Source organism: Onychostoma macrolepis, chromosome 02 (assembly GCF_012432095.1).
Source record: "Onychostoma macrolepis isolate SWU-2019 chromosome 02, ASM1243209v1, whole genome shotgun sequence".
Classification (NCBI taxonomy): domain Eukaryota; kingdom Metazoa; phylum Chordata; class Actinopteri; order Cypriniformes; family Cyprinidae; genus Onychostoma; species Onychostoma macrolepis.
The window spans coordinates 16,297,562-16,323,992 of record NC_081156.1 but is presented as its reverse complement, the minus strand read 5'-3'; the positions used below and the strand labels follow the sequence as shown (position 1 = coordinate 16,323,992).

Below are 26,431 nucleotides of genomic sequence, written 5' to 3'. Positions count from 1 at the left end.
ATGCTTTGCATATGGCTGGATATGGAGAGTAAATTTCGAAATTAAATGCTATTTAATGTGTTTTAGAGTGAAGGGAAACTTCTATTAATGTTTAATGTTCAGTTATGTTTGACATTTGAAAGAGTTTCTGTTACATTGAAGTTTCCATTGTGCAGTGCAATCGTTACCATTGTGCAGAAGAGTAGAGCTTATGGTAATGGATACTACTCCTCTAAGGCATAAAGCCTTGTTCAATGAGCAATAGCTTTGCTAGTGCAGTACTTTCCAGTATTTCTCAAGTATTTTCCTACTTGAGCTGTTTGGCTGTATACAGTCTTTTAAATGTACAAAATAACTCAAAGTCAAATACAAACAAGCCTCACTCAAAATCACAGACTTAAAAATTTAAAATAAATTAGCACATTTCACTAATTATATTAAATTCATTGTGTCATAGATTAATTAATTTAGGAGATTTTACATGATTTAATTACTCAAAAATATTAAGTGTAATATTGTTACCATATTTTTTTTTTAAGTAAATAGCTTCCATTTTTTACAGTGAATATATTGATTTATTACCAGTGTCGGAAACAGTTTTGCTGCTTAATATTTTTTGGAACCTGTGACATTTTGTTCAGGATTCTTTGATTAATAGAAAGCTAAAAAGAACATCACTGATAATAAATCAACATATTGGAATGATTTCTGAAGGATTATGTGACACTGAAGACTGGCGTAAAGGTTGATGAAAATTCTGTTTTGCATCACTGAAATAAATTACATTAAAAAAAACATACATACATATATATATATATATACACACACACACACACACACACACATTACATAAATTTTATCTATATATCTAAATAAAAATAGACTATAGATATACAGTATATGATTCAAAGTAACTAGTAACTATCTACTTGGGTAGATTTATTATCCAATACTTTTTTAGTCTTACTCAAATAACTTTTCAGACTATTACTTTTACTTTTACTTGAGTAAATATTTCTATAAATACTTTTACTTTTACTTGAGTACAGTTTTTGGGTACTCTACCCACCTCTAGACACTGCATATGAGACACAATGTAAAAATAGCTATTTACTAGACAATAATACAAAGACATCAAACGAAAATGCATCGTATGTCTGTTTTCTGAGTCATGATGACTAACTCCTGTCATTAACGTGAGTCAAAAAAAAAACCCTTGGCAAAGATAATAAGATTTCTTTGAATATACTACCACTTTAGGCTGCTTTGAACGTGACTTCAGATGTTTTCTCTCTGAAGGCCTTTCATGAAGTGTGACAGACACTAAGGTCACTGAGCTGATCGTAAAGATAGTAAACCTGGACAAAACTAAGAAATAATTTTATGCCACTACAACAAACAATACTTAATATCAGTGGGAATTTCTCATGCTCCCAGAATAATGCATAATCATATCAGGCTTGGGTTTATGAATAAAGACAGAAAAGAAGAGCAGGCTGTTGTGAAGATAAACAGTATATTAAAATGAAGATGCCTGAAGTCATTATACATAATTCTAAAGGAATGATAAATTATTCAAACTTCAAGTCTCCACAAACAGTTCTTTGAAAAGAAATGGTGTTCAAGTATTTTTATTACGTCACAGTCTTTGTGAATTTACCATCCACTCTGCTGAGTTATTCCCATGGGGCATTAGGCATTGTTTTCAGAATACATAATTTGGATTCATATCAGAATTTTAAATTTGAATGTGCTAGTGTTTCAATATCAGACTTTTGTGTAAATGCCTGCTCTCAAACTATCAATATCTTCTTTCTACTTTCAATGTCTATTCTACCTAAAAGTCTCATATTTACTTAATACTTTAAAGGAATAGTTCACCCAAAAATTTAAATTAGCTGAAAATTGACTCACCCTCATGCCATCTACGATGCAGGTGTTTTTTTGTTTTGTTTTTGTTTTTGTCTTCATCAGAATAGATTTGGAGAAATTTAGCATTACATCAACTTGCACTTGAGTCATTACTTGGGGATTATTGTGATGTTTTTAGCAGCTATTTGGACTCTCATTCTGACGGCACCCATTCACTGCAGTGGATCCATCTGTGAGCAAGCGATGCAATGCTAAATTTCTCCAAATGTGTTCTGACCAAGAAACAAATTAATCTATATCTTGCTGGCCCGAGGACGTGTTTTTGGGTAAACTGTTCCTTTAATTTTTTTTTTTTAACAAGATATCCAGGACTCCTACATTTGCACAGATGTTCACTGCTGACAATCATTTAAAAACTAGTTAATCATATAATTATTAAACCCCCATACAGTTTTAACTGCATGTTTACTGTTAAAATAATAAAACCCTTTGCAGTCTGTTGGGAGATGTACATCATTCAAAGATGAACAACATGTCTAAAGGCACTGAATAGTCATTGTTCTAAACCTTCTCAGTTAGACACACGAATTTCAACTGACCTTGCACGATATACTCATAGCTAATGGCACATTTCATGATGACTAATGGCAAACCTTGCACATCCATCATGATGTATTATGGAATGAGGCACTGTTCAGATAATTTTGGTGAAACAATCAAATAATTGCCTCTAAAAGGAAACTTAGCATGCTTTCCGGCAAAAATCTTACAAAACTGCAACGATGAACACTACTTTTTGAAGTCCCTGCAGCTTGGTCTGGAAGTGATGGTTAATTGGAATATAACTAACTGACTGACGTTCAGTATTTCACTTCATTTCTTTATGATGTTTTTACATTACGATTGTAATTCGCCATTGCCAAGAGTCCTCTAATGTAGTTTTGCAAACTAATGGAGTTTCTGGATCCAGTCCAGTGCCATTCAGCGAGACAGCAAAATAAGTCTGTTACCGCTAAAGGATGTTAACATTATAGCACCCAGAGGGCAAAAACACTCAAAGTGCAATGCCTTTGATTTAATCATTTGATATAAACCTTTTACTTTATAGCCTTTATCGGTGCCATCTCTGCTAGTTATTGCTGAGAAATTCATTTATACTATAAATTTTATATTAAAAATTAGATGCATTAGTGCATTCATGCAAGATGAACTTGCAGTGGTGAAAAGATGATAGTAGTACTAACAAAAGCATTTATGTCTCTCCAGTCTACACAGTGACACTGGAACCATATTCAAGTAAGATAAGGCTTACATAATAGATGTTTGCTCTGTTTTTTAATTATATGCCCCATTAACTAGATTTGCTCACTCATTTATTAACAGTCTGCTCGGTGATGGTGTATTCAAGTGTACAGCCTCTTATAACCAGGAAGTCACAAACGATGAAAATGAAATATCAGTGCATTTGTTTCACCTTTCTTCCCCAAGTTCCTTACAGTCACAGTTTATTTTCTTTGAATACTTGAAGTTACTATGTACTGAGGTCATTTGTATCAACTACAGATATCCACAATGCAACTTTTGTTTTACAAACTTGAATCTATAACATTATTTGAACATTAAAATAATTATTCAAATAAATAAATGAACAAAACTGCTGCTCAGTTAAATTTATATTTGGGGTGTTAATTTAACGTGTTAATCTACTACAATTCATTAAAAAAAGTGCTCAAATATAAATTATGCCCCTTGAGCTCAGCGTAAATTTAAATTAATTATTTTCTACCATCAACGCAAGTACCATCAAAACATTTGTAATTTCTATTCTCCCCCTCCAGGTTACTCTAAGGAGATCAACTCCATACTTTCTCAAATTATCTGGAGTGATAAATGCCCCAGAATCAAACTTACCACAATACTACATCCTATACGCATAGGAGGACTGGCTGTACCAAATTTTGAATTGTATTATTGGTCGTTCCAACTTAAGGCTCTTTATAATTTGGTTGATCCTCAATCGAAAGTTTCATGGAGAGTGATTGAAGCTGACAAGGTTAAACCAAATAGACTCCAAGATATTTTATTTACTGGCACAGGGAAAAAAAGTGATAATTATAAATTTGGTCCAGTTGTGGCTAATTCTGTTAAAATCTGGAAAACAGTTGAACGTCTAATAGGAGGACCCTTCAAATTTGGTAACAGTACACCTTTATGGCAGAATTTTAATTTTGTATGCGGAAATCATCCATTTGTTCAAACCTCTTGGTCCTCTTTAGGTGTAAACACGTGCGGTGATATATATGATAACCAGGGCCTCTGTTCATTTCAGACATTAAGAACTAAATTTTGTTTATCAGCATCTGCATATTTTGTCTTTCTTCAATTACGTTCTGCTCTCAAAGCGTTCCTTGGGCATCTCCCATTTCCTCTCATCCTATGCGGGATTGGATTGCACCATCTTCTGGTCGGCCATCTGTTTCCTTAATATATAATAAAATTATTGATTGCATTACAAAACCTCTTTCTATTAAATCTATTTGGAACAGGGAATTATCTGACCTGAATTTATCTGTCGACTGGGAGAGAATGTGGTCTAACCTCAGCTTAACATCTAAAAACTTGGCTCATCGTCTTATTCACTTCAAAGCCATTCATAGAGCAAACATAACTCCTTACAAAAGACTCAAAATGAAACTACAACTAAATTTGAACTGCCATATGTAATACTGCATCATCAGATACTTTTCTTCATATGTTTTGGGAGTGTCCTATATCGTCATTCATCTATGGACACATGTAAACCTGGTTTTATCCTCCTTACTACAAATTGATTGCTTTGCTAACGCAAGTTTGTGTCTTCTTAATGATGATTCAGGTCTCTGTATAAGCTTAATACAAAAGAGAATGTTGTTTGCTGGTTTTACAGCTGCGAAGAAGACAATAATACAGAACTGGTTTACATAGCACACTTGTGGAAAAACAAATTGGATCCATAGCCTCCTGAAAATAGTGACTTGTGAATGTACAACGGCGTGAATTAATGGGGCCAAGCCTTCTACTATTGATGCTTGGCAGGGTTTTTCCTTTAACATACTTGATTGTGTGAAGGAATGACTTTGTTTTTTTTCTTCTTCTTCTTTTTTCCCCCTCCCTCTCTCTCTCTCCTTTTGATTGGACTTTTGAAGTGTTAATTGTATGTCTGTTGTTTTGTTTGTTTTGAATGGATGTTGGATGTGTGGAAATGAATACAAATTTGATTAAAAAAAAAAAAAAATTTGTAATTTCTACACGCAGCCTGGCCCCAGCTGTTGTTTAGGTAAGTATAAGCCTAAAAACATGAAAAAGATAGTCGGGAGAGCAGCCCAGTGTTTAAACACATCTGGGACAGCATTTCACCATTTGAACTGATTCAGTCAAAAAATAAATAAGGTCCGTAATGTATTTCTCACAGGAAATGCTTTTATCTGTCTGGATTCCACAGCAGAATCTAATACACATGGTGAAAACCATGAACTAATACTTATGAGTAACTGAAACATCATACACTGCCTTTTTTGAGTACCAAGGTGGGAGAGTTATAAAAGCAAAATCCTCTCTTGGAACATCTCAGAGCTAATAGTTACTAATCTCGGCGCAAACTCACTGTGCATCCCACACAAGCTGATCAATGCAGCATGTAATCATCTGCCATTGTCCACCTGGTTAGGAAACAGGGAATATGTCAAGAGCCTGAGATAAAAATAAAATGTGCTTGAAAAATGCTGCATTTCTGCCTTTCAATATGACTATATATATATATATATATATATATATATATATATAAATGTATTTGATGTACAGTACACTGTCATATAAGTGTAGGGTTGCAATTTAAAAGAAATGCTTTGCAATACACTTTAAAACCAAAGCTGAATTTTCAGCATGATTACATGATTCTTCAGAAAATCATTCCAATATGCTGGTTTGCTGCTCAAGACATTTTTATCATCAATGTTGAAAACAGTTGTGTTGAATTATTTTTGTGGAGAGAAATCTCTTAGAATTCTTTCATAAATAGAAATAAATTTAAAAAAACAGCATTTATTTGGAAAAAGTAAATACACTTACATTGTTACAAAAATTGTCACTTTTGATCAATAGAGAGAAAAAAAAAATTATTAATTTCTTTAAAAAACTTTTTTGAACAGCAATGTGAAACATTACATTGTTTTCTAATGGTCACTGCAACATTCACTGTTTTTTAAGCATCTTCCTTCAGGAATGCTGCTTTAAGCCACTGTGTGTCAAGTTAAAAGGAACTTTCCAACGTGATTACATAATGCGTGAAGCCACAGATGCACATCGCAGAGCTAGTGCAAGCCAAGCATTTGTGGTTAAAAAGTATATGAATTGTTTTTTTGTTTTTTTAAGAAAATGACCATTTAATTTTGCTAGATAAGACACTTATTCTTCAGCTGGGATCGTGTAGAGCCCTTTGAAGTTGCAATGAAACTGCAATTTGGACCTTCAACCCATTGGCAGCCATTAAAGACCACAACATGGAGAAAATTCCTGGAATGTTTTCCTCAAAAACCTTAATTTCTTTTCAACTGAAAAAAGAAAGACATGAACATCTTGTATGACAAGGGGGTGAGTAAATTATCAGGAAATTTTTATTATGGAAGTGAACCTTTAAAATGTTGCTCCATTCTATTTCACTCTGTCTAGGCATTTTTGAATGCAAAAAAAACATCCTGCAAATGATCTCCAGCTAGACCACAGCTGCTCAATGGGAAGGCCATTTAGTCACAACGTCACCTGAGTTGGCTTATCAGCTTCATTAGCTATTCTCCGTTTGCATGATCTCAGAATGAATGCCTATCAACATCAATTTAGGATCAGCCATATGGCTTAACTATTGACCTGCTACTATTTAAAGTTCACCCAAAAATGAAAATTAGCCTGTGTTTTACTCACCCTCAAGGCATCCTAGGTGTATATGACTTTCTTCTTTCAGACGAATCCCAATCGGAGTTATACTAAAAATTGTCCTGGCCCCTCCAAGCCTTGCAATGGGGGTAAGCGGGTGCTTTTTGTCTACAGTCCAGAAGACGTGAATGAAGCGTGTGCATCCATAATAAAAGAAATTCTCACTTCCGCTGACTGTCATACACGGAAGCTGTTCCGGCGGATGACGTAAGACGTATGCGTCGCGCGTGCGCCTCTGAGATATGCTAGTTTTGCGAGTTTGTTTAAAGGAGCAAAGGAAACAAAGGTTCCTTACCAAAGGAAAACCAGTCTCCTCTTGGCTTATATCAAAATCCTCCGACATTTCTCTTTACAAATCCTTGTTTTGTGCTTCTAATTTGTGACCGGTGTTTTGTTTTGTTCTCTTTCCACATTCGTCACGAATCACGCAACGCCGACGTCCTACGTCATCCGCCGGAAGGGCTTCCACTTATGAGAGAGATGTGTTTATTACGTTGAAATATGGATATTTAGCTTACAAAAACACATGGATTCGCTACAGGATGCCTTTATGCACCCCCTGGAGCCGTGTGAGGCACATTTTATTATGGATGCATGCACACGCTTTATTCACGTCTTCTGGACTGTTGACAAAAAGCACCCGCTTACCCCCATTGCAAGGCTTGGAGGGGCCAGGACAATTTTTAATATAACTCCAATTGGATTCATCTGAAAAAAGAAAGTCATATACACCTAGGATGCTTTGAGGGTGAGCAAAACACAGGCTAATTTTTGGGTGAACTAACCCTTTAAGCATTTTACAGAAGTTGGAGACTGAGAAGCTGTAAAAACGTCACCACATTGTCAGTGGGTGGAAGGGACAAATGTGTGCACATAAAAGACTGCAGGCGAACCTCTCATGAGTTTTGTCTACAATCAAATACAACTTGATCTGCGCCATAACATTTCCATATTGCATAATTCATTAACTAAACAAACCGTTTTTGTCATCCTACCCAATAATTCCAGGACCCACCACCCACACCCACTCACACATACAACAACAGAGAAATAATGAAGAGCTTCTGATGGAAAGAGCTTATTGCTTGGGGTGGTTGTTCCAGCAGGTCAGGCAAGAGCTCAGGGATCCTGTGAGTGTGCCAATGTGATTAATGAGCTAATGACACTTTAAGTGGGTTGGGGCTCTGGAGAGAAACACCAGAGAGATGCCACTTCTGTGAGGGGACAGACAGAGGTAGAGGAAGGGGACGAGGTATCCCTCTTTCCATACAGCATTATATTGACCAAAATAACACATCAATCCCTGTAAAGGAGAGTCAGAAGTTCCTCTGGCACAGACATCAGCAATATATTTAATCACAATTAATCGCATGATTGTTAACTTGTGATTAATCGCAACTTAATTGCACATTTTTATCTGTTCTAAATGTACCAGGGCAGCTCACATCTTCTGAACATGCAAAATGTACATTTATTATTTATTATTACATTTGTTTGCCTCTCTGTGCCCCATACTGTATTTTGATGCAACTAAATTCTCAAAACTGTTTGCATTTATATATTTTACTGTTGTCAGATAACGGAATGAATATGAAATAGTGACTGAAACGCGACCCATTAAGACTACAATAATGGTTATAACCAGCTCTCCCTTCCAAGATGTTAATCTGCACAAAAATCCTGATAATCGAGCCATCGTCCGATAAAATCAGATAGGCTACACATAAGATAAAGACAAATAGCTGTGCTGTGATTATATATATATATATATATATATATATATATATATACACACATATACACACACACACCAAAAAAGTATTTTAAAAGTGACAAAAAACTAAAATACTACAATAAAAACACGTTTTGTTAATTTTTAATAATATTTAGATATGTCAATGTATAAACTTCAATTAAAGTAAATTAAAACCTAAAAATGTGAAACTACTGATTATGTCAACAGGGCACTACTTTAAACAGTGACAAATGACTAAGCATCTCTGAACACACATCCACATGAGTGCTAATGGCTATTCAGTTGTGGAGATATAGATCTTTCTGTCATGGGGCATCCAGATAACTCAGCTGAAAATGGAAGGACACCTCGCGGCATGTGCCATGTGACCTTTGGCATGACCTCATTCCCTCTGTGCTCTGTTGGAACACCCTTCATGGAGGGCAAGTGTCTGTTCAGCCAGCCATGTGCAGCTGTCACCTATATGACCCTGACCAGGATGCTGCATTAACCCCAGGTATGACATATTCCCATGGGATAGTTATAAAAGACTGCACGAATGAACTGCATGTGCATTAACAGTTTTTTTTACATTGCTGTGGAGAATGCCCTCAGACCAGATATTAAAATCTCACCTAAATGACCAGTGCTACATCCATATGCATTACATAAAAGCTGTTTTTTACTGCCACCAACTGGATAAAAAAAAACTGTCAAAAACCACTGCATAATCTACTCCATAATATAAAGGAGGGTGAAATAATAATGACCCATGCAGTGACAGGCCTATACATCAGTCAGGCTAATTAATCGACTGATATTTTGCATTCTTATGCCATCCTCTACTCTGTCAGCTTGGCCAAATGACACAAGTGGTTATGAAATATTTGTGTGTACATGAAATACATGTGTGTGTGTGTGTGTGTGTGTGTGTGTGTGTGTGTTTGTTTGTATACTACATACATACATACATAGAACAAAATTATAAACGCAACCCTTTTATTTTTGCCCCATTTTTCATGAGCTGAACTCAAAGGTCTAAGACTTTTTCCATGTACACAAAAGGCCTATTTCTCTCAAATATTGTTCACAAATCTGTCTAAATCTGTGTTAGTGAGCACTTCTCCTTTGCCGAGATAATCCATCCACCTCACAGGTGTGGCATATCAAGATGCTGATTAGACAGCATGATTATTGCACAGGTGTGCCTTAGGCTGGCCACAATAAAAGGCCACTCTAAAATGTGCAGTTTTATCACACAGCACAATGCCACAGATGTTACAAGTTTTGAGGGAGCGTGCAATTGGCATGCTGACTGCAGGAATGTCCACCAGAGCTGTTGCCCGTGAATTGAATGTTCATTTCTCTACCATAAGCCGTCTCCAAAGACGTTTCAGAGAATTTGGCAGTACTTCCAACCAGCCTCACAACCGCAGACCACGTGTAACCACACCAGCGCAAGACCTCCACATCCAGAATCTTCACCTCCAAGTTCGTCTGAGACCAGCCACCCAGACAGCTGCTGCAACAATCGGTTTGCATAACCAAAGAATTTCTGCACAAACTGTCAGAAACCGACTCAAGGAAGCTCATCTGCATGCTTGTCGTCCTCATCGGGGTCTCGACCTGACTGCAGTTCGTCGTCGTAACAGACTTGAGTGGGCAAATGCTCACATTCGATGGCATCTGGCACTTTGGAGAGGTGTTCTCTTCACGGATGAATCCCGGTTTTCACTGTACAGATTTACATTGCTCAGATGTGATTTTGGCCCATTCTAGGTTCCATGGGCCTCTTCTATGAACTCTGATCTTTAGTTCTTTCCATAGATTTTCTATTGGATTCAAGTCAGGTGATTGGCTGGCCATCTAGCAGCTTTGCTTTCTTTCTCTGAAACCAATAGAGAGTTTCCTTGGCTGTGTGTTTGCGATCATTGTCTCGCTGAAATGTCCTGGTAGATGGCAGCAGATTTTTATCAAGAATGTCTCGGTACATTTTTCCATTCATCCTTCCTCCAACTATATGAATTTTGCCAGTGCTACACCATGATGTTTTGGGGTGATGTGCAGTGCCATTTGACCTCCAAACATGGTGTGTATTATGGCATCCAAAGAGTACAATTTTTTGTCTCATCTAAGCAGACTATATTCTGCCAGTATTCCATAGGCTTGTCTAAATGTTGTGCAGCAAACTTAAACAAGCTTCAACATGCTTTTTCTTTAGCAATAGAGCCTTGCGTGGTCATGGCCGTGGGAACTAGGGGTGCTGAGGGTCCTGCAGCACCCCCCGACGCAGGGCCGGGTCTGAGACTTTCCTTTTGCCCCCTGATCATCCCCAAGATACTTGACTTTTGTGATTATTAAACTGACCAGAAATATATAGCCTAGTAGTGCGGTTGTATTTTTCCTACATCTCCCCCTCAGAATTTCATGTGAATGTTCACGCGATATTACCGTAATTTTACATTCAGACTTGTAAAAACTCGCCCTCGTCCTTTTTATGAGCTGTTTTCCAAAGCTTTCTCGCTTCTCAAGACGGCCACCGTCAATAAGCACTGCTCTTTAATTGCGCTCTAGTCTCTGGTCAAACGCGCTCAAACCACTGCAGTCTAATCTGTAGCATGTAATCTATTAACTACGCACATCATAAGGTTTTAGGCAAGTAGGCTATCTATATTATGACAAAATACTTTAAGACTGAATTTGAATTTAACCTGATCATGTCCACTTTTATTCAAACAACGAACAAATTATACAAAGAACATTTACATTATCAAAGAATATTACTGAAGCGTGAGTGTAAGCACTTTAAAAAACTATAATCAGTGATGTTGTCTGCAGTGTATGATGAATTAATCTCTTACATCACACGCAAGTAGGCTACATCTGCACTTTGTTGTTTCTGATGAGAGAATTCGATAAAGTGCATTGACCAAAACTTTTGCATCAGCAATGTTAACATTTAATAAAAATCCCTTAAATAATAGAAATATTAAAGAAAAAATTCTTGAACTAAAATCACAAAAGCACAAATATATATTGGTTCGTATATAGGCTACATCTTCATTTGTATGTTAATCTATGAGAGTTTGGGCTATTTATAGAATTTTGTCAAAAATCCCCCACCTTGGCCCTGCCCTGCCACATCAAGCCCTGCCCCCTAGCACCCCAGATAAAATATGTTCCCGCGGCTATGTGCGTGGTGAGTGTGCATACAGGCCACGGCGATTGAGTGCATTACTTATTGTTTTCTTTTAATCAATTGTACATGCTAATTCCAGGTCTTTCTGAAGCTCTCCACAAGTGATCCTTGGCTCTTGGATAACTCTTCTGATCATTCTTTTCACTCCTCTGTCAGAAATCTTGCGAGGAGCACCTGGTCGTGGCCGGTTTATGGTGAAATTATGTTCTTTCCACTTCTGGATTATGGCCCCAACAGTGCTCATTGGAACATTCAGAAGTATAGAAATACTTCTGTAACCAATGCCATCAGTATGTTTTGCAACAATAATGTTGCGAAGGCCTTTAGAAAGCTCTTTGCTTTTACCCATCATGAAATGTTTCTTGTGTGACACGTTGGTAATGAGACACCTTTTTATAGGCCATCAGCTGGGACTGAAGCAGCTAATATTAATTTCCACTGACAAGGGGCAGGATTGCTTTCTAATTACTGATAGATTTCAGTCGGTGTCTTGGCTTTCCATGCCTTTTTGCACCTCCCATGTGTTCAATTATTTTTCTCTGGGTCCATTTTTTTGCCCTGATAAACTCCTTGACTGAACTGGCAGGGTGTTTTGGATCATTGTCCTGATGCAATGTGAAGCGCTTTCTGATGAATCTGGTGGCATTTTCTTGAATATTGGTAGCCAAGATGGTTTTGTACCCTTCTAAATTAATTCTGCTACTATCATCATACATTGGAACAGGCCCTCTCAATTTTAATGATGATTTAGAGACACCCATGCATGCCCATGCCATGACACCACCTCCACCGTGCTTTACAGATGAGGCTGTATGCTTGGGATCATTTGCAGTTCCCTTTTTCTCCACACTTTTGCTTTCCCATCACTTAGATAAAGGTTAATCTTTGTCTCATCTGTCCATAAAACTCTGTTCCAAAACCCTACTGGCTTTTGCAAACTCTAATCTTGCCTTTCTATTTTTGGAGCTGGTCAGAGGTTTGCATCTTGCTGTGTAACATCTGTAATTCTGTGTCAAAGTCTCCTGAGGACAGTAGATTGTCAGAGCATCACCCCAGCTTTCTGGAGGTCGTTGGTGATTTTACAGACATGTATTTTAGGGTTCATTTTCACAGCTTTTATAATTTGCCTGTCATCAACCACTGTTGTTTTTCCCAGCTGATCAGGTCGTTGGCTGCTGATGTCTCCGGTGGTCTCCAAACTCTTGATTTCTCCATGCCCTTTGTTTTTGCTATAGCTCTAATTGATTTATATTTATATATAAATATAAAACTGTTAATATGTCATTCCTGTGATGGTGATGCTTCAGAAATCATTATAATATGCTGATTTGTTTATTATCATTATCAATGTTGAAAAAAGTTGTGCTGCTTAATTTTTTATTTTTTGAAATCATGGTACTTTTAAAGCATCCTTGCTGAATAAAATTAATTTCCTAAAAAATATATCTTAGGTGACACTTCAGATTTAGGAAACACATATTCACTATTAAATTCACTCAGTATTAACACTATTAAGTTACTAAGTTAATAAGTCACAATGCTTTTTGCTCAGAAAAGAGTTTCAGCCTCACCTGAGTGACTTTCTCTGTCACATTATGGGTCCGGTCTATTAGTTTGCAGGGGGCGATGATGTCAATCTCACCCGGTGGAACAGCGATTAAGTGGTCTGGCTTCATATCTATTAAGGTGTGTGATATTCGGGGGCCCTGAGCTGTGTTCCGGAGCCGAATTAGATCTGAATCGGAAGTAGAATTCTGCAAGTTGGCTTTGCGATACATGGCACCTTGAAGAAAATAAAACAAAGATCTAATTAATCTCATCATCTATTACTTTGCATATATTTGTTTTCAATTATCACACATCTCTCTGGAATACTTCATTCTGATGGGTCAGTTGCAACTGTTCAGTGGTCATATTTTTTGCATAGGGACCATTAAACGGTTTACTTGACTGTAATCCATGTTGATGCTATCACTCTTTTCTTCACAACATAAGTTAGAATACTTAGTTGGCCGACTGGTTGTGCCATTACCTGTGCTACTGGGTCTGACAGGCAGCTTCCTGTCCCAGTTGAAGTCATTGGTGGAGGGTGAGGGCCGCATGCCACACAGGCTCTCGCAGGAGCGGCTGTGTGCCATGCTGCAGCTGGATGGAGATGCCTCTGAGGTGAGGTTGTGCAGACGAGGGGAGGACTGAGAGAAGCCCTGAGGCAGGGGAGGGGACGCTTCTGATGGCCTTGGCTCACTTTCAGGCTCATTCTGTGCCTTGTCTTCCCACAAAAACAGCTGAGATCCTCCCAGTGCAGAGCGCTCGGGCAGGGAGAGCAGTTTGTCCAGGGCTACTGACTCATGGCCCATATGGGGCATCGGCTGCATGTAGCCTCTTTCAGAATCTTCATTCACAGACTGTTTACTGCCACTCAGGGAGTGCAGCAAAGGCAGAGGCAGCCTGAGATGCCGTCTTCCTGCTGAAGAAATACCAAAGAGTAAGGAAGTTAGGTCTTTGTCAGACCATTGCTACATTATGCATAACTATACTGCAGCCTGAAAGCATCGTTATTGACAGTCATTTAAAAATAGGTGTGTAATCTGGCAACGTAAAATGTTTAACAAGCAGCATGTAAATGTTCCATTATAGATGCTTTTATAGATGCTTTGCTAGTGACTTATTGACTCCTAAAAGCATAAAATTGATTATGATTATGACAATATTTATGTTATTTTTACACTTTATTCACACTAATCAGTTCTTCAAAACTAAGTCAACCAATAAATGCCATTTTAGTTGAAAAGCATTCAAAAATGCCATTACGCAACAGCGGGTGTAACAGGAAACAATTGTGTTCACAGTAACCAACCCATTGTTTACATAAATTATTCAACATTTAAGTAAGAGCCAGTCATTCTGAATAATGAAATGAGTAATGGTTTGTCATTTTCTCATCATACAAAAGTGAATAATGATCAGTCTCAAATTTAAACATACAATCTTAGGAGTTACAAGCTACTTCTACTAAAGTACATGAATTAATTGTGCAACACAAAAAATTCCTGAACTAAAATACAAACTCAATCTAATGTACTGTAATATAATTAATCAAATCTGACAGTCCCATCTGAGTACCTTTAGAGAGCCATGGGATGGTGTGTTTATGGTTGATCTCTCTGGCCGGTGAGCTGTCGAGGGGTTGGTCCTGCTGATCTGCCAGCTCAAAATTCAGGATGAACATGATGACTAAACCATCCTCATTCTTAACTGGAACCACATCCACAAAGCACGGCAAACACAGACCTGCGAAAAGGGGAGAAATCTGAACTTTTCCAATAATGGTCACTCAGCATCTCTTGATACATTTCTGTCACCACTAGAGGGTAGCCTACAACAAAAGATCCCCGTTACACTGCAAACACATAGTTGATGCAGACAGGATTTAAGTGGATTTATTATTATTCACAACCTGTCCACCTCAAATGCTATTACAATCAATGAGCATGGCAAAGGTCTGTGTTAAGGTCTGCGATAACCAGCTTGGCAGATGTCCTGAGCCCCTGACTGTTCACTGTGGCAACTGATAGCCGTCCCATATTGGCACTGTGGTTCCTGTTCTCTCACAATGCCAAACCAATCAGCCCCTCTCTGTGCCAGTCTGATGGGCCAGTATTGATGGCCAGGAGTGCTTCACAGTGAGATGAACTCAAGGGCAGACAGGACAACAATGGAACCGGGAACATGATGCCATCTCTAAGGGATTATAGTGAAACACACTCCTCTATTCCTCTGTAAATCATTTCATTCATACCAGCAGCATCTGCTTCTGTAAAACACAGTCACGAAGAGCATGACCATCTGCTGCTTAACACCGGCATCTTCTGCGTCATAATCTTCAAAGGGCATAAGGTACCGTAAGGTACCAGACCAATACAGGTAAGCAGAAATGCCGATGTGTTATTATACACGCTAAATGCTCCATAAAAGCATTTTATATCAAAATTCCTGAAGAAATAACACTGCTAGTGAAAAACAAAAGGGTGTGACTTGGCCACTGATGATCTAATGTGTAAAACCAAGCCTTTTAACAGATGTCCGCACACATTCCCAAATGAATCTCACGCCCTAATTTGCAAATGTCAAGGTATGTCTGTTTACATCCATGAAAAAGGCAAGCTTTCATTTGCAAACCTTACAAACTAAATCGGATTTGGACTTTTTCAGTACCAAGGACAGAGGCGGCTATTAGGACGAGGGAGGTTAATGCCACCAGAGGAAATTGTATTGTTTTCATAAGAACATAAGCACCATAGAAAACTGAAATTAATAATGGGATTTAGTGGCTCTAAAGCCTGACACCCCCCCTCATCTTTCTCTTCCTCCTCTCCACCACATCCTCTCGTTAGGTTTAGATGCACTGTATCAATTGCATCCTGTGGTTTCGCTAGATATTCCAGAAAACCAACGAGTGCGATGAGAAAGCAAGTTGTTATAGTCTAAAAATACTAATTGATCGGTTTAAAACCCTTTTTGTGGTATTGATTTATCACAAAGGTTTCTCATTTGCAGATTAGCAAGGCTCTTAGAGTCCCGATGTAAACTATGTTGGGGATTTTCAATGTTTTCATTCCTAAATTTTCAAAATTCACACAATTGATTTAAATATGGTAAAATCAGCTAAATAGAGCACTAAACCCAGGAAAATCAGGAGTTATGATTCAGTCCGAGGAATCCAATGAATGAATGAACTGAATCTGTCAGATGACTACTGAACCAACAAATGACTCACTTTGTAAAATAAAGGTCCATGTCAATGAATCATTACTGCTACTGAATCAACATATGACTCACTTGCTGAACTGCAGAAAATTAATGTCAGTCACTTCAGTACATCCATTTGGCTGCTTTTACTTGTAGGGCCACAAAGAAGGAAATATATTCTCTCTTTATCTTACACATCTTTGTTTATGGTTCATTCATTCTTATACTATAAAAAATAAAGCTTCCAAAAAGGGGTTTTCACAGTAGCGCCATAGAAGAATCGTTTTGGGATCCCCATGAGTCTTTCAGTGAGCAGTTATTAAAATAACTTTTTTTTTTATTAAAATTTTTTTTTTTTCTTTGGGTGAAGAACATTCTGATAACCTGTAGAAACTTTTTCCACTATCACATGTGCAGTGGAGAAGTTCTATATGATTTAACAGCTCTTCACTGAACCATTGATGCCAATAAAGAACCTTTACTTTTAAGAATATACCATATCCATTATGTTGAATCAAACTGATAAATAAGACAATTATATAATATTTTTTTCATAATTTCATTTTAAAATTTCTCAAGCTCTCAAAGTGGGTTGTAATGGCGATCTATTCCTTACCGTTCTCCGCCATTTCCATAGAAACTGGCACAAAGGATTTAACGCATTAAAACCAAAAACTTGCAGTGTAAGAGTTTACTTTCCATTTGTCAGGATACAACAAAAATCAAAGTTAAGAACTATTAATTAGATATGGTTTCAAAGAATGGTCAAAGACTGTCTAACATCAAGCCTCTTCCTTCATCTTCAGGTTCAAACTATCAACATTTGCTAATGCATACGTATTATGTATGAAATTAAAATTGACCTATGAAATGTCACACATGCAATACAAATTTCACAGAATATGCAAACTGTATATAAAATAACAATCACTCTAAAAATAAAGAATATAACAAAAATAATATAGAAAAATATTACAAATGTAATATATAACATGGGTTCTAGCATTAGTCACCTAGTATTTGTTTCTGAAAGCACTATAAAATCAGCCAAAATAAACAAAATGTAACTGCAAAAATTCTACAGAACGGATTAAATATGGTACAATAAATACTACACTCTTATTTTCAGCAGAAAGCACTATCAAATTAGCTAGAATACTTAATAAATGCGGCTGAGTGACATATGTAACTATGTGAATGAGTTGCATACAAATTACTTCAGAAATTTGAAGAACTCTATAATTTTAGCTTTACTGTTTACATGGTGGCCAAGTATTTATTCTTGAGAATACCTGCTGCAATAAAGTAAGCAAGATGTTGCAGGCAGCTCTGTATCACCAGTATGTGTCCTCGTGCCTGCTATCCTCTTGATTTACTTGTACGATTTGAATATCATAAAACAAATAGCATGCAAATTTAGATAATAGCCTGGGGTTTGAGCTGAACTGCTGGCGTATTTGCGACTCCTCTTAGGAAAACACCAACTACAAGCCTGCCGGGGTTACACTGTCAGCTCTGAAAATACCTCGAAATTTGAGCAGTTTAACAAGTTTTGACCCTGTGGCAAGTCATAAAATAAACAACATTGTCAGTGGACAATCAAAAGGTTTAAATACAATGTTCTTTTAGGAGCAAAATAAATATAATAACTAAACGTTAAACAATTAAAACAGAATTGGACTAGAAGATTATTGTAAACACATTAGCAGATGATCTATTAACAATAAAGATTAAATGTATTTTCTGTCACTTGTAAAGTATTCATCAAGTTACATACAAACATACAACATACAAACTAATAAATCCATAAGGTCTATCAGCATCTGAAAAGTAAGTAACTCCTGATGAACGCTGAGGAGGGCTTTCTGGCTAGATTCTCCTATGAGAGTTCAGGGATGAAGAACGGACATTTAAATAATTAACTCCCTGAGATGGTTTCAGTCATTACTCTGTCTAATTATAGCTGAGGAGGCCATTACCAGAATATGAAGACTGATGAGCAGGGTCATCCTCGGTCTTATCTGTTGATCAGAGGTCTTCCATTGGATCTTTCCTTGTTACGCTCATAATTGGGTCATGTTTTAGAATTTTGGATTATTCAGTGCCTACTTATATTTTCTGTATCATTATAAAAAAAATACTAATTAAAAAGTTATTCATACTTCTGAGACAGTCCAGAGAAGATGGGCGAAAAATACTGGAAATACTTTGTTCGCCTCTTAAAGTGACAGCTGTTGTCTTAAACTGTTCATGTTACAATATTTAGATTCTTTATTTTACCTTTTTAAAGGAATAGTTCACCCAAAAATGAAAATTTGCTGAAAATGTACTCACCCTTATGTTATCCAAAGACAGAACAGATCTGGAGAAATTTTGCATTACATCACTTGCTCACCTATGGATCCTCTGCAGTGAATGGGTGCTGTTAGAATGAGAGTCCAAAGATCTGATAAAAACATCACAAATCACAATCCACACGACTCCAGTCCATTAGTTAATATTTTGTGAAGTAAAAAGCAGTGCGTTTATATGCGAAACAATAAGGCATTTTAACTTTAAACATTCGCTTCTGAGCAAAATACGAGTCCCTAATCCTTAATAATGCTTCCTCTATGCAAACAGTCCATCCCCTGTTGTCACCGACATTTGTTTCTAAGAGTTTTGGTCTGTGTTCACTTGTAGATGGTGATTGATTTGTGCATATTTTTATCCAGACTATTCAGGCGAAATGACTTGTCACTGGAAAAAGCAATATTATGGACTCATATTTTAGCTGGAATAAACTGTTTGAAGTTATAGTCTTAATGATCAATTTGTTTTATAAAAACACACAACTTTTCTTTTTACAAGACACTACTTGAACAACTGGAATTTTAATTAATGGAGTGGGTTACTTGTCATGTTTTTATCAGCTCTTTGGCACCCATTCACTGTAGATGATCCACTGGTGAGCAAGCAATGTAATGCTAAATTTCTCCAAATGTGTGCTGATGAAGAAATACCCTCTGGCCATCCAAGATGTAGGTGAGTTTGAGTATACTGTCCGAAAGTTTTCATTTTTGGATGAACTATTCCTTTAATGAAAATAAACAGGGACCATAGACTGTCAATCTCCAAAAAGCACTAAAAGCATCATGAAAAGTAGTCATACAATAGATTATGTGAGGACCAGGTTTTATTATGGGAAAGAGAAGCTTGGTTATTCCACTATAAATAATTATTGTTGAAAGCAACAAATGACGGACTTTTCAATTTGGGTGAAGTATTCTTTAAAAAGCTTTATATTAAAAAGCATCAAATATAAAGCTCAAACTAATGAGGCTCTGTTTTATCTCATTAAGGTAAAGAATTTTTTTTAGCAAGTTTTGAAATGGGGAGTTCCTATTAAAAGTCATCCCCAGATCATTTACTGCAAGAACATAATCCGCCTCAGGGGTCATCATTAAGTGATCATCTGCTATGCTTTATACAATTCACAATCATTTGCTCACAGATAAACCTCAGAGGACCAACAGGCTTTAAAGAGGGTTGGACATTCGCTAATTGGAATTGCTCTTTTGTGTTGGTGTATTACTGGTGCAACCACCATTAGTTCCACACTTTGCTTTCAAAGTCCTTCCCAAGGACTCTCTTAAGAGGCAAGGATCTTCGCCTTTACAGGAAAGCGGGCACTGGTGCACTGGGTAACATAATGAGAAGGTACTATTTCTTTAGGTTCATAAAACAAAATTATTTATGCTGATTATACTAGTTTTCTAATCGGAAATAGATTTTTGTACATCCCTAGAAGGTTTTGAATACACCCCACGGCCTTCCTGTGTATTGCAGTATTTCGCTGAAGCATCATTATCCTTCAAAGTTCCCTCGGAGGTGCTTTTTGTGTGTCCTTCCAGCAGGTAATTTGTGCAGAAACTTCCAGTAGTCCTCTCCAAACTGCAGGACGTTATTACTGACCATGACACCTTCATTACCTCACATTAGTTTTCAGTAATAAATGACCCTCTGGACTATAGCCATCTACACATTTATAACATCTTAGTTGTATTTATGGTTTAGAGTAACTAAAAAATCTTGGTGCAAAGTCCTGCTACTGATTAATACTCAGTCATTTTTAGGGTTCTTTTGGGATTGATACAAGCACATCTCTTCCAATACCATTTACACTGAATATTGCTGAATGTTGAAGGCTGTTCCATTTTTTCTTTGTGTATTATTTGCATGAAATATCTTTTGGAGTATTTTATTGAGTATGGTGTATTTTTATAGGTGACAATACATCCCATTTTACAAATAGGAAAAGCCATGATTTCATCAGTAATCATATGTATTTATATGTAAACTATGCTACTGACACACATTTTCGTACATTTGCATAGACATTGAATGTACATTTTCATAAAATGTAAATAAATATTTTATGTATGAACAACTTTAGAGACCTACAAATGTTTACAAACCTCCAAATTTCAGTTCACTGAAGATTTAATTTGTGGAAATAATAGATTGATTTCATTGTGTTTAAATCTATGAAATTATAATAAATATGTTAAATGTGATGGCATTTAGCATGTTTGAACTTTATAACAATTTCATTTTGGGCTGTGCGATTTCTGTTGCCGCATTTAACGCTTTTAGACAGACTTTGTCACTTTACACTGGATGCACTTTATACAAGTCAAAATTTTAAAATCTTAAATGACAATTCTGCCAACATTTAATCATTACTTAATCACTTGATTTTTATTTTATTTGCTGTGGCTACAAAGTAATTGACATACTGTATACACCCTAAAATGATCATAAAATCAATTACTGGATTGTATTTCAGGTCTTCAGGTCTGCACATGTCAATTATAAAGTCAGTTAGCTCTGTGTGAGAAAAATTACTTAATTTAATTTAGAAAAAAATCTTTATAGTATTATATTTTAACTAAAATGATTTATTTTGCAATTATCTGCCTATTACGTTTATGAAAAGGTAGGTTTAGGGGCTTAAAACAGTAAAATGTAACTACATTAATATATTCATGAAAGGTTTTCACATTTCTGCAGCATACATTAATAATTTTACATTTTAGATGCTGTCAATATATCCATAAGCCTCAGCACAAATCCAAACAAACAAACTGTCTCACTGAAAAATAGCTATTACAATAAAGCTCTGGTAACCGTCATCAACCTAATCTGTACTGGAAATGTGCAAGAAATTCATATAATGCATTTTACTTCATAAAAGATGCTTAAACTTTCAAACATGGCATCTGAACACCAACAATAGCTTATATTTATATTGCTATTGTATTCTGAAACACATACTGAACATGCCGTCCAATGACAATCCTGGTAGGCATAAGGTGATGGATTTGATATGTAGGTTACAGTGACACAACACCCACAGACCCCATGAGTCAATACAAAACCACAATTGTACACATATACTGTATATCCTAAATTATACTGTCACCAGTGACATACTGTAATTAAATGTACACACGTGGTCAGAATTGTTGGTACCCATGGTAAATATGATCAAAGATGGCTGTGAAATTAAATCTGCATTGTTATTGTTAAATCTGCATACTTTTGTTCTTTTTTTTTAATAAATTACAAAAATCTAACCTTTCATTGGAGCATAAGAATTTTAAATGGGGGGGAAATATCATTATGAAATAAATGTTTTTCTCTAATACAAACTGACACAATTAACCCTTTTATTCAATATATTTGAAACCTGCATTTGCCAAAATAACAGCTCTGAGTTTTCTCCTATAATGCCTGATGAGGTTAGGGAACACCTGACAAGAGATCAGAGACCATTCCTTCAAGATTTGTTTTTTGGATTATTGTACAGTTGGAAGATCCAAACATGGCCCATTATAAGATTTCTAACAGAGTCAGTCACTTTTAAATTTTTTATTTGTTGCTATTTGATAGAATCAAAGATGCCATGTATCTAAAAAGATGTCCAGGACCTCCAGCAGAAATATAGGCCCACATTTAAAATACAGCAATACATTTAATTATATACATGGGGTACTTTTTATCCCGGTGTTCACCAAACCCATCTTGAGTGTTTGCTGTTAAAAAGCTATTTTTTTGTCACATCTGACCATATAAGCCAGTCCCGTTTGAAGTTCCGTGTCTGACAACTGAATATGAACTGATTTTTTTTCTTTCTTGAAACCCTCCCAAACAACATGTGGTGTAGATGTGGTTTGATATATTTTTTAAGGTTTTCTGACCCTGAAACTCAACTATTCTCTGCAATTCTCCAGCTGTGGTCCTTGGAGAGTCTTTAGCCACTCAATCTCTCCTTCTCACAGTGCATTAGGATGATATAGACACACGTCCTCTTCCAGGCAGATTTGTAACATTTTATGTTGATTGGAAATTCTTAATTATTGCCCTGATGGTGGAAATGGGAATTTTCACTGCTCTGGCTCTTTTCTTAAAGCCACTTCACTAATTTGTGAAGCTCAATTATCTGTTGCTGCACATCAGAAATATATTATTTGTTTTTTCTCATTGTGATGGATGATTAAGGGAGTTTGGCCTTTGTTTTCCCTCCTATTTATATTCCTGTGAAACAGGAAGCCATGGCTGGATAATTTCATGTTCATAATCACTCTGGTGTGCTAAAAATTGTAAATATGAATGGGAATATACTTCACAGATATTTTACTCATAAGAATTTCTAGGGGTGCCAATAACTGTGCCCAACATGTATTTGAGAAAAACATTTATTTCATAATGAGATTTAGTTCAATGAAAGGTTAGAGTTTTGTGATTTGTTTTAAATAAAAGATCAAAAGGATTAATAATGTAGGTTTATTTTCACAGCCTTCTTTGATCACATTTACCATGGGTACCAACAATTCTGACTATGTGTGTAGATGACAGCAAAAGGAAGTCAAAAAACAAAGCGGTCTCATATTTCGGAATGACTAAATGTAGCCTGAGCACACCTGAGAAATTTAGGGTGGTTAGGTTACAAAGGGTCACACTGAGAAGTATTCCTAACATCCAGATCAGTGGAAAAATACCCTGTGCTCAGACATGCTGCCTAAACTCTAGGATGGATTATGTGCATGTTTATCCGCTCTGTTAACATGTTAGCATATTCTTCCCTTTAAAATAGTCATACAGGAGCATCGCTGGTTGCTCATGGATGATAATAAGTTGATGTTGATAACACTCAAATCCACACTGTATGCACTGTCCTCTGTCCTGAGCACCACTAGAGGACACAATGTTATGATGCCCTTATGCAACCATTTGGATAACTAGCATATAGCACTGGGAATTGATCTGGATAGTGAGAAATTGTCCTTTGCAATTATGTCTTCTATGACTATTGTTCCTATTCTCAAACTCCCAGCTGTCCTGGAAATCAATACATCATCCAGAAATGCTACCTTTAAATAGGAGAGGACAGAAATAGAAATAATTAGAATAGCCCTTGTACTGTAATCCTCATCTTTCAGCTGAGTATCCATAATAAAGGATGGCATGGGTAAGAGAGACTGCCACAAGACAGGCTAAACTCCAAGATCAATCATCAAGGGACACATCAAATGTCACAGAAGGATTCAGCACAAAAGGAATAACAATGTTTAGGGAGTAAGTATTGATGGGTCCAAAGAAATACAATGAGTGCAAGGTTGCAAGTCCCTGACAAACATCTATCAAATGAATGCAAGTGCATGAAATTGCTTGTGGTCATGTTATGCTTCTAGGTCAGTTTTTTTTTTTAAGTGTCACTGTAAGGACACCTATGAATGTTTAAATATACGAATATAAGAAACACCCCCAGAAACTTACCATCTTTCCTATATAGGGAGATCTCCACTTTCCTTTCTTCAGAGCCCAGTAAGGCTTTGGCCATCTGGGCCACCGCTGGTCGTCCAGTATGCGGTCCATACAGAAAACTGCAGGTACACGGCTTCTGCATGACCTCTGCACGTGTGTAGCCGCACATGCTGCAAAAACCATCATTGCAGAAGATAATGGCGCAGTTTTCAACTCGAGCATTGGCGATAATGAATTTGCGATCTGTTGAGGTAAAGCAAGAGATGCAAGACTTTCATAAATCACATTCTTGTAGAACCAAAAAACAAGCTCCCATTGTGAATGAAAGCATGTCAGTTTTACCTAAGTTAAAGGAAACTTACAGTAATATGCAACACAATTAAATGTTAAAATTAAAATTACACTTTTCACAGAAAAAAAAACTTCACACATTAATCTCATATATATATATATATATATATATATATATATATATATATATATATATATATATATATATATATATATATATATATATATATAGACACACACACACACACACACACACACATCAAAGTTCTGTTTATTTAGATGAAAAAAAATTAAACAATATTGGTGCTGTGAATTCTATAGTTACTACTAATGGGCAGTTTCTCCCAGTTATCACATATTCAAATGATCCAAAAAAACACATTTAATAATAATAATAACAATTATCATCATTGTCATCATAAACATCTTAAAAACATATTCAGTGTTCATTTAACGAAACAAGCAAACAAACAAAAGTCATTCACTTACTTTGACCCTCGAATTTCCGAATGATGGTGTCCAGGAAGGTGTTCTGAGGCGCAACGTGTCCCCGTCGAACAGGCATTATGTCCTACTTTAGTGGGGCAAAAAGTTCTGCAAGTTCCGGCTGAGCTTGTGTTTATTTTCAATAAGAGAGATATATTAACCGCGCTGCCAGGACTCACACATGCACACAAGCTTTACATTTACACCTCATCGACGTAAAAGCAACACGAGTGCGCGACTCTTTAAAGTCTCACCGTAATTACGCCTGAATCTGTCAGTGCGCGCATCCTCGCGCTCAGTAAATCATCTGTCTGTCCAATTACCTCAAGTCACCTGCTTCCTTTTTTTGCAAATGGATGCAAATCAACTTTGTGTCCCAGTCCACTCAATCACTTGCTCCTACACGCTGTGAAACAGCCCCTCTCTGTGTTTGGGAGCGCTTAAAAATAAGATTGAGTAGTAGCCTAGTGTATAGATTGGAGAGGATGGTTAGGGAGGGGAAATAGAGTCAAGGGTGTGGAGAACCGTATGATTCACTCATCCTGATGTTACCTCTCAGTGTGCCACTCTTCAGCGAGCACAAATCCGATTTAGAGTGGTAAGTTAGACCAGGTCGAGCGCGAACTATAATACAGTGGTAGAAGAAAAGCTAAGAAAATGGTCAAACTAGTTCTATTTGGATAACATGGATAGAGTAGCCTAACCTCCAGATGATTTCCATGTATTTGCAAATGACCTTTCTTTCTTTAAAGGTACAACAAGTATGTATAATTTCAATATAAAGATGTATAAGTGGATTCTTCGTTTGGATCCATTGTTTTCTACTGGGGGTCCAAGAGGGTAGGCTACTGCAGATTTCTTAAGTTTTTTTAAATATACAAATGTATATACTGCATGTGGATACTGAAAATTTTAAAGCAGTGGCTCTCAACTCCAGTCCTGGGCACCTGATTCAGATCATCAGCTTCATAAACTGAGCCGTGTGTGTCAGATAAGACAGACATTAAAAATGTGCATAGCAGTGGGTCCCCTGGACCAGAGTTATTGTCAACATCAAATTTACCGTCTTGCTGACTGCTTAAAGTACATTGATTAAAATATGTATATTACTGAAACACAAATGAAGCACAATTGTTATTGTATTAATCAGAGTTATTAGAGCTGTCGTGACCACAATATTAATATCGTTACTGACAAGCCAACCGCAGAGTATAGCCTACTTTTTTTCTCTTTTTTTTTTGAGGCTGTGTCTTGTTTTAGTGCACGTGTATTGAATTTTCAATAAGTTAAAAATCATAACAACACTAAAAAAATGGTGTTATATAGCACTAAAAGTTGTTCTT

At 36.6% G+C, this 26,431-nt stretch overlaps 1 protein-coding gene across 4 annotated transcripts in view; it reads right to left on the bottom strand.

The window, feature by feature from the left end:
• The window catches only part of kcnh2a (potassium voltage-gated channel, subfamily H (eag-related), member 2a), a 48,252-nt gene extending 22,570 nt beyond the window's left edge, over nt 1-25,682 (bottom strand). For 2 of the 4 annotated variants that reach the window (XM_058764492.1, XM_058764515.1), the window contains exons 1-5: nt 25,092-25,682; nt 24,324-24,554; nt 14,877-15,044; nt 13,786-14,220; nt 13,325-13,536 (exon numbers count right to left, since the gene is read on the bottom strand). In XM_058764492.1, coding sequence (XP_058620475.1) covers nt 13,325-13,536; nt 13,786-14,220; nt 14,877-15,044; nt 24,324-24,554; nt 25,092-25,167 — 1,122 coding nt within the window. In that variant the 5' untranslated portion in view covers nt 25,168-25,682. The remainder of the gene's footprint in view (nt 1-13,324; nt 13,537-13,785; nt 14,221-14,876; nt 15,045-24,323; nt 24,555-25,091) is intronic. The other 2 variants (XM_058764500.1, XM_058764509.1) reach the window with 2 other exon arrangements.
• Between the last annotated feature and the right edge of the window lie 749 nt (nt 25,683-26,431).